This window comes from Fukomys damarensis, unplaced genomic scaffold (assembly GCF_012274545.1).
Source record: "Fukomys damarensis isolate Sample0158 unplaced genomic scaffold, DMR_v1.0_HiC HiC_scaffold_15, whole genome shotgun sequence".
NCBI lineage: Eukaryota > Metazoa > Chordata > Mammalia > Rodentia > Bathyergidae > Fukomys > Fukomys damarensis.
Window position 1 is genome coordinate 23,266,924 of NW_022900927.1, and position 13,496 is coordinate 23,280,419.

At 38.8% G+C, this 13,496-nt stretch overlaps 1 protein-coding gene and 2 pseudogenes across 1 annotated transcript in view; 1 reads left to right on the top strand and 2 right to left on the bottom strand.

Annotated features, from left to right (window-relative positions):
• LOC104876546 (17-beta-hydroxysteroid dehydrogenase type 6) overlaps positions 1–13,228 on the top strand; it is a 36,784-nt gene extending 23,556 nt beyond the window's left edge. Inside the window, exons 4-5 of the mRNA XM_019210739.2 lie at positions 9,758–9,921; positions 12,994–13,228. Of these exons, the coding sequence (XP_019066284.1) occupies positions 9,758–9,921; positions 12,994–13,211 (382 nt within the window). The 3' untranslated portion in view covers positions 13,212–13,228. The remainder of the gene's footprint in view (positions 1–9,757; positions 9,922–12,993) is intronic.
• Positions 617–1,521, bottom strand: LOC104876544 (annotated as a pseudogene).
• LOC117286162 lies at positions 6,810–7,966 on the bottom strand (annotated as a pseudogene).
• Positions 13,229–13,496: the final 268 nt, after the last annotated feature.

Sequence of the window (13,496 nt, forward strand, 5' to 3'; positions counted from 1 at the left end):
TTTTTTTTTTTTTTTTTTTTTTTTTTTTTTTGTACTGGGGATTGAACTTGGGTCCTTATGCTTGCAAGGCAGGTGGTAGAACCACTGAGCTAAATCCCTATCACATTAATATATATATATTTAAAAAAAGCATAAATGTTATTTGAAATGCATGTTCCTAGTGATAAAAATCTTAAAAGTCTATGTATCCTGTAGAATTGCCTCCTAATATTTTAATGTTTTAAAATATACTACCTACACATCTCTCTTTCTTACATTTGTACTTGCCTTGGAAATTTCATGTCTGTACAAATCTTATAACTATTCTTTAATAAATAGAAAAATGCTTATGAAATTTAGACAAATATATTTCCACTCACTGTAACCTGCTAAGAGTCTTAGTTTAACTTTTTACACAGACCTTTATGTATAGAGCCAAGTCTGTTATTGTACAATAATGCATCACTGCCCTCTGATGGTACCCACTAATATATCAATTCAGCAAAGAAAACTTTCATTATATTGTAAAATAAAATACATTTATTTTATAAGGTATAAAAATAGACAGTACATTAGGAAAATTCAATATTTGCTTACAAATATTCATTACTCAGTAAGTTATAAAATTTTAGTGCTCCTTAAGATAATTTCGCCCTTCAATGAATTTTCAAGTTTTTTCCCTGATGATTAGTTTAAAGGCACTAAATCTTTAAGTGTAGGCCAAAGTCTTCATACATAGTGAATAACCAAACACAAGGCTATGTAGCACAACTATAAATGCTAAGATAGTTCAGGGTTTGGTTTTAGTTTTTTTTGTTTTTTGTTTTTTGATACCAGGGATCGAACTTGGGTCCTTGTGCTTGCGAGGCAGGTGGCGTAGCTAAGATAGTTTAAAGGAGGGAAACATAATTGCAATCTTAGTATTAGAGATGTATGCAGGGTCTTTAAATGTCATCTATGTATGCTGTTTAGGGCCATATTTTAACTATGAAAAAACGGCAAATTACTTCCTGCAGAAAAGTAAGTGCAGAAACATAAGAATTTAATGAATGATCTGGCCATTTTCTAAGTCTGAAAATCAATTTTCCCCCCAATATGTTCAATATAAATTTAGCACTGCAACTAAGGGCACTAATATCACAAAAGTTGATTCTGTAAGGAGTAGAAGTTAAATGGAGAAAGTCTATCTGACTGCAGATGCTGGACAGTTACTGGCAGTCGGCTCTTCTGTTCGTGCTTTACGAAACTGTCCATCTAAGTCCACCTGCTGAAGGAGGCCCAGGTGTGGCAATTTGTTTTTCTGTCCCCCCACTTTTCTTCCACAGATCAAACATCTAAAATTCCCTGAGATGCAGCCTCCTTCTGTCCTTTGCTCTTTTCTCTTTGGGCCTGGGGGGCCTGAGGCGCAGACTCCATGGGGCACTGGAAGTGCCTCCCCATGCCAGCTGACCACTGTGTAGTCTGTGCGGGTTGTTTCTGTTCTGTAATTCTTTTTTGGTACTGGAGATCGAACTTGGGTCCTTGTGCTTGCAAGGCACGCAGCCGAACCACTGAGCTAAATCCCCACCCTGTTTTTGTTTTAATATTTAGATCTTCGGTGTATTTTTATTTTAGCTTAGTACACAGTGAGAGATATGGGTCTAGATTCAATTTTCTGCACATGTGTAACCAGTTTCTCAGCACCATTTATTACAGGCTATTTATCTTCTAACATATATTTTTGAACCCTTTCTCAAAATTCAGATGGCTGCATATGCTAGGAGTTGTTTCTGCTGAGTGTGCTTTGGGTAATGTCTGTTTTTTGGTGCCAATATCATGCTATTTTTGTCATGGTGGCTTTATAATATAACCTGAAGTCCAGGACTGTGATGCTCCTGCTTTGCGCTTGTCACCCAGGTTTGCTGTTCTATTCTGGGTTTCTTCTGATTCTGTGCGAAGTTTTGGACTGTTTTCTCCAGTCCTGCGAGGAATACTGTTGGTATTTTGATTGGGATTGCATTAATTCCATATATGAGTTTAGGTAATATGGCTATTTTGACAATATTGGTTTAGCCAATCCAGGAACAGGGGGTGTCTTTCCATTTTCTGATGTCTTTGTCCTCTTCAATCTGTTTTTATTTTCTTTTGAGAATATAGTAGTTTTTCTTTTTAAATACAGTTCTTTCACTTCCTTTGCTAGGTTAATTCCTAAGTATTTAATTTTTCTTGAAGCTATTTTTGTGTTTGTTTTTTGGTACTGGGCATCAAACTCAGCCCTTGCAGTTATGAGGCAGGTGGTGGAGCCACTGAACTAAATCCCTGGCTCATTTTATTTATTTCTATTTTTTTTGGCCCTGGGGATCAAACTTGGGTCCTTGTACTTGTGAGGCAGGCAGTGGAACCACTGAGCCAAATCCCCTGCCCGAAGCTATTGTTAATGGTATCGTTTTCCTAATTTCTTTCTCACTGGACATTACACCTTCCCTTTCAATTTCATTAAAAACTTTGAGAGCATTGGCAGTGTATCCTTTAAATTCTTGTAGAATTCAGTGGTGAGTCCATCAGGTCTTGGGCTTTTCTTAGTTCATTGCCTGCTATTGAAGTATTTGTGGTTTTTGTACCTTCTTGGTTCAATTTAGATAATGCATATGTTTCCATTTTGATTTTTTGAGTGTTGACTTTATGTTCAGCTATGCTGCTGAATTTGGTTATTAAATCTAGAAGTCTTTTGGTGAAGTTTTGTCTTCCTCAGTGACTGTGTTGTTCAGGCTGGGCCCAAACTTGAAATCTCTCTGCCTCAGCCTCCCAGAGTACTGACATTACAAGGGTACTTCACCAGGTCCTCCTCTTCCTCTACTTTTCTTCTTCTTCTTGCTCTTCTTCTCCATTGTTGTCTTCTCCTTCTCCTTCTTCTTCGTCTTCCTTTTTGAGACAGAGTCTCATTTTGTAGTTCACGCTGGCCTTGAACTCACTATGTAGCTCAGTTGGCCTTGAACTTGTGATGATACTCTTGCTTTGGCCTCCCTAGTGTTGGGATTACAGGCATGTGCCACCATGCCCAACTTTCCTGTAATTTTCTTATTGAGTATTTTTTTCCTGGTACCAAGGATAGAACTCAGGACCTTCTGCTTGCTAGGCAGGCATGGTGCCACTGAGCTAAATCCCCAGCCCCAAGAATATTGAATTTTTTTCCTGTAATTTTCTTATAAGGATAGTTGTAGATACATTTAGTGCCCGTAACTACCTAATTTAGTAATAATTTGCTTCCTTTCAGATCCTTAATCACATCTAGAAAGTTTATGCCTCATAGAGTAACATTAGATGTTCCATGAAGTAGGATGGTATATCGTTGGGGTCATTATTTAGCCTAACATGTAACATGACTGGTATATGCCTTGTACAGTGTGCATCAGATTATCTTTCAGGAAGGGAACAGGGAAATTACATGAGAGGATCTCACATGGCAGGTGCCTCACCTGGTTTCTTGCCTGTCCAATGTCTTGCCTTACCTACCCACAAAGAGCTGCTGTCCACTGATTTACCAGCACCTAGGAATGGCCTCTTGGGCCCTTTGACTCATTTCTACACCAAGAGTAAAGGTATATGCTTTCAACATTTGGTCACTGTTTAGTCCTTTACAAAATCAAGTTGTCCTTAGTTGTATTACCCATTATCCTTTTTTGGGGGGGTACTGGAAATTGAACTCAGGACCTTGTGCTTGACAGGCAGGCATAATGCCACTGAGCTAAATCCTCGGCTCCCTTAGTTGTGTTAAGCAGAGCAGGGAAAGAAAGTTTGGTCCTGCATTTAGATTGTGCTTTGAAGTAGCGCGAGGGTATTGTGGCTTGGTGCGAATTAAAGTGGGAAAGCTCAGCCAGAGGGCCCACCATCTCCAGTGCCAGAGGGCCAGCTCGGCCGTGCCCTCCTCTGCCAGTGCCCTGCCATCTTCAGCACCAGAAAGGTAGCCACGCTGGTGCCCTTGAGTCCCCCCAATTCCCCCCTCACACTTTCACACCTCCTGATTGCGCCCATCTTTAGACCTACTCTGTAGAGGCAGAGGTGGTCATAAAGGGTATTTTCCGGTGCTTCCAACTTTGAACATCTTTAAAGAAGGGGTGGGGGAAACCTGTAATAGAACTGAGTGGAGTTCAACCCTTCAGGAGGATGGGGAACTCAGTCTGGGCCTTGCACCCCGAGGTCAGTCTGCATCGTGGGGTTCTGCCACCAGCTAGCTGAGATCAGGGGACTTGGCTCTGCACATGGCAGCGCATGTTGTATATTATGACAGCAGTGATATAGTCTGAAAGAGGCCCTTCAAACTCATTTTTTTCTTTCTGTTTTTTCATTCCACTCTGCAAATTCTTTTTTCTGTCCTCTTTCAACTCAGTCTCTTGCTCCACTATATTATCCCTCATCTCCCTTTCTGTTTCTTTCTGCTCCTGTCCTAACTCAGATTTCTTCTTTTATTTTTTTTCTCTTTTCTTTATGTTCTTTTCTTATGTCATTCTACCTCACTCAAGGGTTATTATACTTCTATTTTGTTTGTCCCTTTTACACTTGATCTTAGCCAAAAGGCCGAGAAGCGATTTGTTTGTCCCTTTTGAATTTAACAGTTTCCTGACGATTGGCCATTCTGTCTTTTGGCTTCATATGAAACCTTCTCTAACTCTTTTACTTATCTACTCCTCTTGTCTTAACTCTGTCTTAAGCCCCCATTTTAAATGGTAAATATCGTTATTGAAAAGCTTATTCACTGTAAACATATTTTGGATTGCTTCTTGATCTTAATTTAATTCACATGGTTTGAAGGTGCTAGACTGATGACTACCAGAAGTGGTCAATTTGCAAATTGTGCTTCATCACATTGTGGTGCTGATTGTATTAATTAGGATAAAGGATTGTGATTGATTCAATGAGCTGTTTTCTTCAGTATTATGAAAATGAGAATGTCTATGAGTCATTAGAGACCCATGGGCTGAAGCCCAACTATATTAGGAAGATTTAAGTAATAACCTAAAGGTTAAACTAAGGACAACCCAACAACAATAGTAAAAATGAGAAAACGGGTCTTTATATTTGGGGGGTCTGGTTTTTTTTGGAGTTCTTCATATATTCTAGATAGTAGAGCTTTGTTTAAAGAGCAGCTGGTGAAATTTTTTTCCCATTTTGTAGGCTGTCTCTTAGCTCTGTTGGTGATTTCTCTTGCAGTGCAGAAGGTTTTTAATGAGATCCCAGCTGTTGATTCTTTGTGCAAGTTCCTGTGCTACTGAGGATTTGTTCATAAAGTCTTTTCCTAAGTCAATGTCTTCAAGAGTTCTACCTATTTTTCAGCAAGTTTAGTGTTTCTGTTTTAATATTTAGATCTTTAATCCACTTGGATTTAGTTTAATGCATGGTGAAAGATAGGGGTCTAGTTTTAAACTGGCAAGTTGAATCCAGTTCCAACACCATTTATTAAAGAGACTATCTTTCCTCCAGGGAGGATGGTTGGCTCCTTTGTCAAAGATGAGGTAGCTGAGTATGTCTGCTTGTTTCTGCATCTTCTAATCTATTCCACTTATCCTGAGGTCTGTTTCTTTGCCATGGTGTTTTTTAAAAAACTTTTAAATGTTTTATTAAATTTTTTTTTTTAAAAACGAGAGATACAGAAAACATCAGTGGTTGCCAGGGACTAGGGGAAGAGACTGACTACAGTTTGCACAAGGGAGTATTCTGGGAATGATGGCAGGAACCTATAATCCCAGCTACTCCAGAAATGGAGACAGGAAGATCACAAGTTTAAGGCCAACTATGGATGGGCAACAAAGTGAGACTAGAGCTAAAAAACAAAACTATACATTTGTCAAAATTCAGGCTTGAGACTTAAAGATGTGACTTCACAGATGTAAATTGTAAATTTTTGTTCTTTTGAGACAGGGTCTCACTATGTAGTGTGGGCTGGCCTTGAACTCATGGCAATCTTCCTGCCTCAAGCTCCTGAGTGGTGGGACTACAGTCATGTGCCATCACACCTAGCTGTACTTTGTAAAAATAAAGACAGATATATTGAAACACTGGAATCAGACATTTACCCTATGCAGAAAAAAAAATACTAAGGCTTAAGAGTTTTCTCTTGCAGACAATAAAGACAAATTACTAGGGCTTAAAGCAAAGAACAGGAAGATGAAAAGGACCTTCAACATAAAAAACTTTTTAAAAACAATATGTTTATGCAGAGGTAATTTTTTTGTTTGCTTGCTTTTGTGGTACTGTAGATTGAACCCTGGGTCTTCATGCTGAGCAATATACACAGACTTTTTTTTAACTTTTGAAATTATTTTATTTTATTTTTGGTACCAGAGATCGAACTCGGAACCTTACGCTTGCAAAGCAGGTGGTAGAACCACTGAACTAAATCCCTGGCCCTAACTTTTAAAGATTTTATTTTTATATTTTTGGTCCTGGGAATCTGACTCAGGACCTTGCACTTGCAAGGCAGGCACAGTGCCACTGAGCTAAATCCCTAGTCTTTTTAAACTTTAAAAAATTTTGAGGCAAAGTATCACTAAATTGCCGAGATGGGACATAAACTTGAAATTTTCTTGCCTGATGCTCCCAAAGTGCTGGGATTACAGGTGTGCACCACTGTACCCAGCTGGTAATATTTCTTTCTTGTATTTCATTTGATAATTTGACTTGGAATTTTTCCTCTGGAAATAAAAGTGGTTTTTGTTGTTGCTGGGGATCAACCCCAAACCCTTATGTGTATACACTGTACCACTGAGTTATACTGCCATCCAGAAATGTCCATTTTTTTTGGTTTTGTTTTTTGGTACCAGGATCAAACTCAGGACCTTGCGCTTACAAGGCAGGTGGTGGAACCACTGAACTAAATCCCTGGCCCAGAAATGCGTATCTTTAAATTTCATTAAATTCTCAGGCAGTGAACAAGGAAGGCATTAGAACCATAGAGGGACCTAAACATAGTTCCATAAAGCATTTACTGTGAAAAGGAAAGCATATTTCTTTATAATAAAAGAATTTTAAACAAGCTGTCAAATCTTTAAATACCAAAATTTAAGGGTAACATGCTACTTATAAACTACATATTTAGCAAAAACTAAATCTACTTGTTTATAAGAAATAATTTCACAATATACATATAAACTTGCACAATATTCAAGAGCTCTTCAAAGTCTATCTGCAAGGTCCAAAGGGAAGCACAGTGGTCTCTGCCCATCCAGCTCAGAGCCCAGCAGATGAGCTGTAGTGCTGTGGGTGCAGGATTCTCTCCTGATGACCTCCCGCTGCAGGCGGGACTTGTCAAAAGGCACTGTCAGTTCACTCTCCCTTTGGTTCTTTACAGCGCAGATGTGGGAGACGCCTGTGTCAGCCAGGAAAGCAGGCATTGTGCTGGAGTCTGGGAACACGAAGGGAGCAAAGTACACAGTTCTGTGCTTGCTTCAGAGGAATGGTGCTTCTCCAGAAATGTCCTGGAAGGCTGATTTCTAAAGCACTTCTTTTTTGGTTTAGGACTCAGCTTCATCACCGTCACTTTGGTCATCATTCGCCTCATCATCTTCTCTCTTTAAGCATTCAGGTACTCACGAGTCAAAATCTTTTTTTGGTAATGTATCTGCAAGAAAATGAAAAGTTTCCTATTCCTCTGCAGTATTTGCTAACTCACTGTAAGTCTGTGTTTTCTTTTCTTTTCCACTGCCACGTCTGTAGGAATAGGTGGCTGGATACTGAACAAAGAGCTCCATGGCCTTGGCTGGTGAGCACCGGCGCCTGCTGGACACTTAGGGGAACTCTTCATAATGACCCGGATAAGAGACAGGGGTAGTGACATGAGCTGCTGCTCCCTGCACTAGTTCTTGCCTATGGCCCCATCTGCACCATCTTCTCATTCCCACACAAATTGGCAGCCAGCTGGCGGTTGCCCTGCAGCACCTTGGGAGTCGTAGTCTGAAAGGGAGCTACCCATGATGCTCCCTGCACCCTGAATGCTCAGATTTACAGGCACCATGCTCTTTTTATCACAGTGGCTTTGTAGTATAGTTTCAAGTTGGGGGATTGTGATACCTCCTGTCATGTCCCTGTTGCTTAGAATTGCTTTTTACTCTTCTAGGTCTCTTCTGGTTCCAACTGAAATTTTGTATTGTTTTCTCAAGTTCTGTGAAATATACTGTTGAGATTTCAATCAGGATTGCATTGAGTCTGTACAGCAGTTTTGAAAGTATGGCCATTTTCACTATGTTCATTCTTCCAACCCAGAGCAAGGGATGTCTTTCCATTTTCTTATGTCCTCTTCGATCTCTTTTTTTCAGAGTGCTGTAATTTTCAGTGTAGAGATCTTTTGTCTCTTTCATTTGATTGATTCCTAGATACTTGATTTTTTGGGATGCTATTGTGAAAGGAATTATCTCCCTAATTTCTCTCTCAGTGAGTCTGTTGTTTGTGTATAAGAAGGCTATTGATTTTTGAGTGTTGACCTTGTATCCAGCTATTCTACTGCATCTCATGACTTGCAATTTTTGAGTACTAATATTTTATTCTGACTCCTAAAATATAAACATGTACCCATAAAAATTAAAGAAGATTAATTTATAAGAAAAGAAGCGATGCATAATGATTGTAATTGTAATGCCCACAGTTTTTCCATGAGTGGTCTCGTATACTTTCAAACACAGTAATTTTTCCACAGGCTGTGCTTTTGCAGCTCATGCTGTATGATGTGGCACTCTTCCTCTTGCTTCTCCTGGAGATTTCTTCTTTATAATTCAAGGCTAGGGAGAAATGTCTACCTTTCACTGATGGAGTCCTGACTATGTCAAAGTATCTCTCTGTAACCCCTTTCTACTGCTGTAGCTCCTCGAATACTTCTCTTTTATTATTCCTTCTTTCTTTTCAGTGGTGCTGATTGAACCCAGGACCTTTTTATGTGCTGTATCCCTGAGCTACACTCCCAGGCCATGCAATTCTTTTGAGTTTTCTTGCACTTGTGAAGTTACTTATTGGACTTCCCCACTGTGAGCTTTGCAAGAGAAGAATTGAGTCTTAAGAGGCTGTGATCATTCATATAAAATGCTTCTATAAAATGGAATATTACTCAGCCATAAAGAGCGAGAGAATAGATTCATTCATAGGAAAATGGATACATATTGAAGATATACTCCTAAGTGAAATAAATAAGTCCCACATGTGTAAATACCAAATAGTTTCCCTGGTGTGAATATTCTGCAACAATGCATAAGATTCTAATAAGATTACTGACATTTAGAAATGGGAGGAAAGGAGCTAAAGGTGTAGGGAAGGTGTGATACGTAGGGGAAGAACAAAAAGGGAAAAGAAAAAAATGTGATGGCAGAGGTAAGGGGAAAAAATGAGAATCAAGACTTGTCATGTAAAGGTACATGATCCCAACAATGAATGTAACTGTACTGTATCCCTAAATGTACCAATAAACTCAATAAAAAAAAAAGATGCTTAGCATACTGCCAGTAGCAATCAATATTGATTTCTTTTTTTATCATTTGTATTATCACACCTCCAGTGTATGCAATATGGTAAGTACTTTATTGTTTGGTAAAAAGTGAATTAAAATTTGATGTTTATGGTAGTTAGTATAATTATGTCTCAGTTGTTGGATCTAGGCATGTTTAAATTTTTATATTTTCCCCTCTTTGTTCCTTTATATTTTAAAATATCCAGTTAAGATTCTTAAATATTCTTTTTATTTGTTTTGTGTTTTCCTCTCTGAGAAATGGCCATGTGTTTTATTCAATTAAAGGAATTAACTTAATGGATTTTGTTTCAGGCGTGAAATAAAAAGTTTTGGAGTGAAAGTCAGCATAGTTGAACCTGGTTTCTTCAGAACAGGAGTAACAGAGCCGCAGCCGTTCTTAGAGAAAATGAAGCAAGCCTGGGATGAAGCGCCCATGCATATTAAGAAATCCTATGGACAGCATTATTTTGATGCTTGTAAGTTTGTTTGTTTTTTTAACATAGGGAAAAATGGGTATGGTTGTATAAGAAAAGGAAGGGGGGGCTCATGAAAAATGATTTGCAAATATAGTGAGAACAAAGGTTCTTAAAATTTTTTTCTAGGACAAGAGGTCCATAAGGTCCCAGTGTACTAATGGTTTGGCTCTCACTGTTGCTGAAAAGCACACAGACAACCCAGTGCCAGGATCACCCCTAATCTAATGTGTCACATATTGGCCTGACCCTCTGGGCACTAGGGGTGCTCTGGGTTTCAAGGCATGGAATCTCTTGTCCTAAAAGTAAGGCCTCTAGAGGGTTCAGCAGAGCTGGCATGAGATGTCTGCTTGACTAAAATGCAGTCTGCAATGTGTCTACCATCCTGTGACAGGAGGGAAGGTGGAGGTGAGGAGAGGTAAGTGGGTGAGCACCCTGTTTGTAGGACCCAACAGACCAATGCTTAGGACTATACGTCCATGTAGAAGTTCACCTTATGGGAATGAGATAATTTAATTTCATGTAAGAAAATCATTCTGGTGACCTGTAGGAGTGGCTGGTGTGGGTTGGAGGCAAAGCTGTCCTCTTAGTGGAAGTAAGGCATTGACATCGATGTGGGTCTGTATCTCCCTGGGTAAAGGGTTGCTTGTCCTTCACACCAGAGTCAGAAAATGGCTGAGGCTATGGGGAGCAGCTTTCAGTTCCATTGCACAGAAGGGCCCTGTGGTGATAGCAGCAGCCAAGGCACTGGCTTTGGGAAGTGCAGTCCATAGAAAAGGAGAAGGGGAAGGGCACACATAGAAGACTCCGGACCTAGATGCAGTCTTTTGGCTATACGGGCCTATGAGGTCACTAGCACCAGAGAAGAGAGAAGTTGGATCAAGAAAAGGTTGACCAAAAAGTGCTGGAGCTTCCCAAAACTCATACTAGTTAGGAAAATGTTTCCCAACTTGTCAGAGCCTGGCCATTGTTATAAGCTCTTTCTCACCTTAGGTTCCCTCACTGATAGGGAACTTGCTTCCCTCTGGATGCATAGAATATTGAAATAGAAATCAATAGGAAACTAGAAAAGACTGTATTCACCAGGGGTGGAATATATACATTTTCATATATATGAATATATATATAAATTTGATGAATATCTATCTATCTATCTATCTATCTATCTATCTATCTATCTATCTATCATCTATATCTTATTTAGGCCCTGGGTTTGTTCTTCAACACTGGGAAAAAAAGAAGACAAAGAAAAATATGAAATATTTTAATACTGCTTTTTTTCCCTACTATATCCACAATGGTGTTCTATAAACACTATCAGTATAAAAGTTATTCATTATTTTATATTTTTCATATTAGTCTTTGTAATTGCTGTTTATTTTACACTTGCATAATCTATCAAGTTGGATGCTAAATTTTCCTAGCAAGTATTACATCTGTATTAGTGATTTTTTTTTTGTTTTTTTGAGACAGGGTCTCACTATGTAGTTGAGACTGACTTGGAACTCACTATGTAGCCCAGGCTGGTCTTGAACTCACAGCGATCCTCCTTTCTCAGCCGCCTGAGTGCTGGGATTACAGGCATGCACCACCACATCTGGCTCTGTATTAGTGATTTTTAACAAAATGTATAATTGTCAACAGTATTATTCATAATAGACCCAAAGTGGATACAATTCAAACCTCCATTGGCTGATGAATAGATAAACCAAATGTGATATAGCCTCACAATGGAGCATTATATGGCAATGAACAGGAGTAAAGTACTGATATATACTATGATAGGGGTGAATCTTGCAAAAGACCACTTGATTTATAAGAAATATATGAAATATCCAGAGAGGGAAAAATCCATAGAGACAAAAACTTTGGTTAGTGGTTGCCTTGGGTTGGCGGTTGATGAGACAAGAGATGACCACTAATGGGTACAGTTTTGTTTTGTTTTTGAGACAGGGTCTCACTATGTAGTTGAGACTACCCTGGAACTCACTATGTACCCAGGCCGGTCTTGAACTCACAGCAATCCTCCTGCCTCAGCCTCTCAATTGCTGGGATTACAGGCGTGTGTCTCCATGCCTGGCTCAGTTTTTTTTTTAATGTGCTTTTATTGTGATGGGGATTAAACCATGGGCTGTATACATGGAATGCCAGTGGTCTATAACTGAGGTACTTTTGGGGTTGATGAAAATGTTCTAAAATGGGGTTTTGGTTGTGGTTATAGAACATGGAGTATACAAAACAGTCATTCCTTTGTACACATTAAATGGCTGGGTATTAAGATGCATGAATTATAACTCAAGAAAAGAATTTTAGAAAGTTTCCAGTTGGAAAAGTAGATTCATATACCTATTTTGGTACAAATATACTTAAAGTTTTTTAAGTGAAGGAATTGAGCTTTAAAAGTAAGATTTATTGGGCCAGGGATTTAGTTCAGTGGTACTGCAACCTACCTCACGAGCCCAAGGTCCTGAGTTTGATCCCCAGTGCTGGGAAAAAAAGTTAAATTTATTAAAATAAAACTGAAAATTTTAGTAGTTATATTCTTTTTTTTATTTTTATTTTTTTATTTTTTATTTTTATTTTTTTGTACTGGGGATTAAACTTGGGAGCTTTCTTTGTGAGGCAGGTGGTGGAACCACTGAGCTAAGTCCCTGGCCCAGTTGTTATATTCTTAATGCTGAGTAGCTCATGTGATTAGTAGTTATCACAGTGAGAAGTACAGGTCAGGATCATCTTAATGCCTTTAGAATTTAACAGAGGGTAGAGCTTTGATATCTCATGTAACAAGATCTTCAAACAGTGTAAGGAGCTGGGCATCAGAGTACATTTCTGTAATCTCAAGTCTTTGGATGGCTGAGGCAGGAAAGCGGCAAGTTCAAGCCAAGCCTGGGCAATTTAGTGACATAGCATATCTTGTCTCAAACAAAGCAAAACAAAAAACATAAAAATGGCCAGCCATGTAATTCAGTGCAGAGGTCTAAGGTTAATACCAACTACTCACCCAAAACAAAAACAAAACCAAAAGACAATATAAAGAATGTGATTGCTAACCTTCTTTTCTCTTTTTGTACACAGTTTACAACTTCATAAAGCAAATGATGCCGAATTGTAACACAGACCTGTTCCTGGTATCTGACTGCATGGAACATGCTCTGACCTCTGTGCACCCACGAACTCGATATTCAGGTGGCTGGGATGCAAAAATTTTCTATATTCCTCTATCTTACTTACCCACATCACTGGCAGACTACATATTGACTAGATCCTGGCCCAAACCAGTGCAGGTAGCCTAAAGACAACTGGTTTTGGGAACGAACGTCACAAAGGTCTGAAATTGGTTGCTAGTGTCTCAATAATCCTTATTTAGAACTCAGGCTATTTGTAACAATAACTATTCTTTTCTAAACTTATTTGTCTGACATGATGAGAGAACCAATCCGCTCACAATCTAGATATCTAAAGTGTACTACTTTTGGTGATGGATCTCTACTCTATTTTAAACTTTTTTTTTGTTTTTGTTTTTATTTTTTTTCAGCTTTAATTGAGTTTATTGGTACATTTTAGGGATACAGTACAGT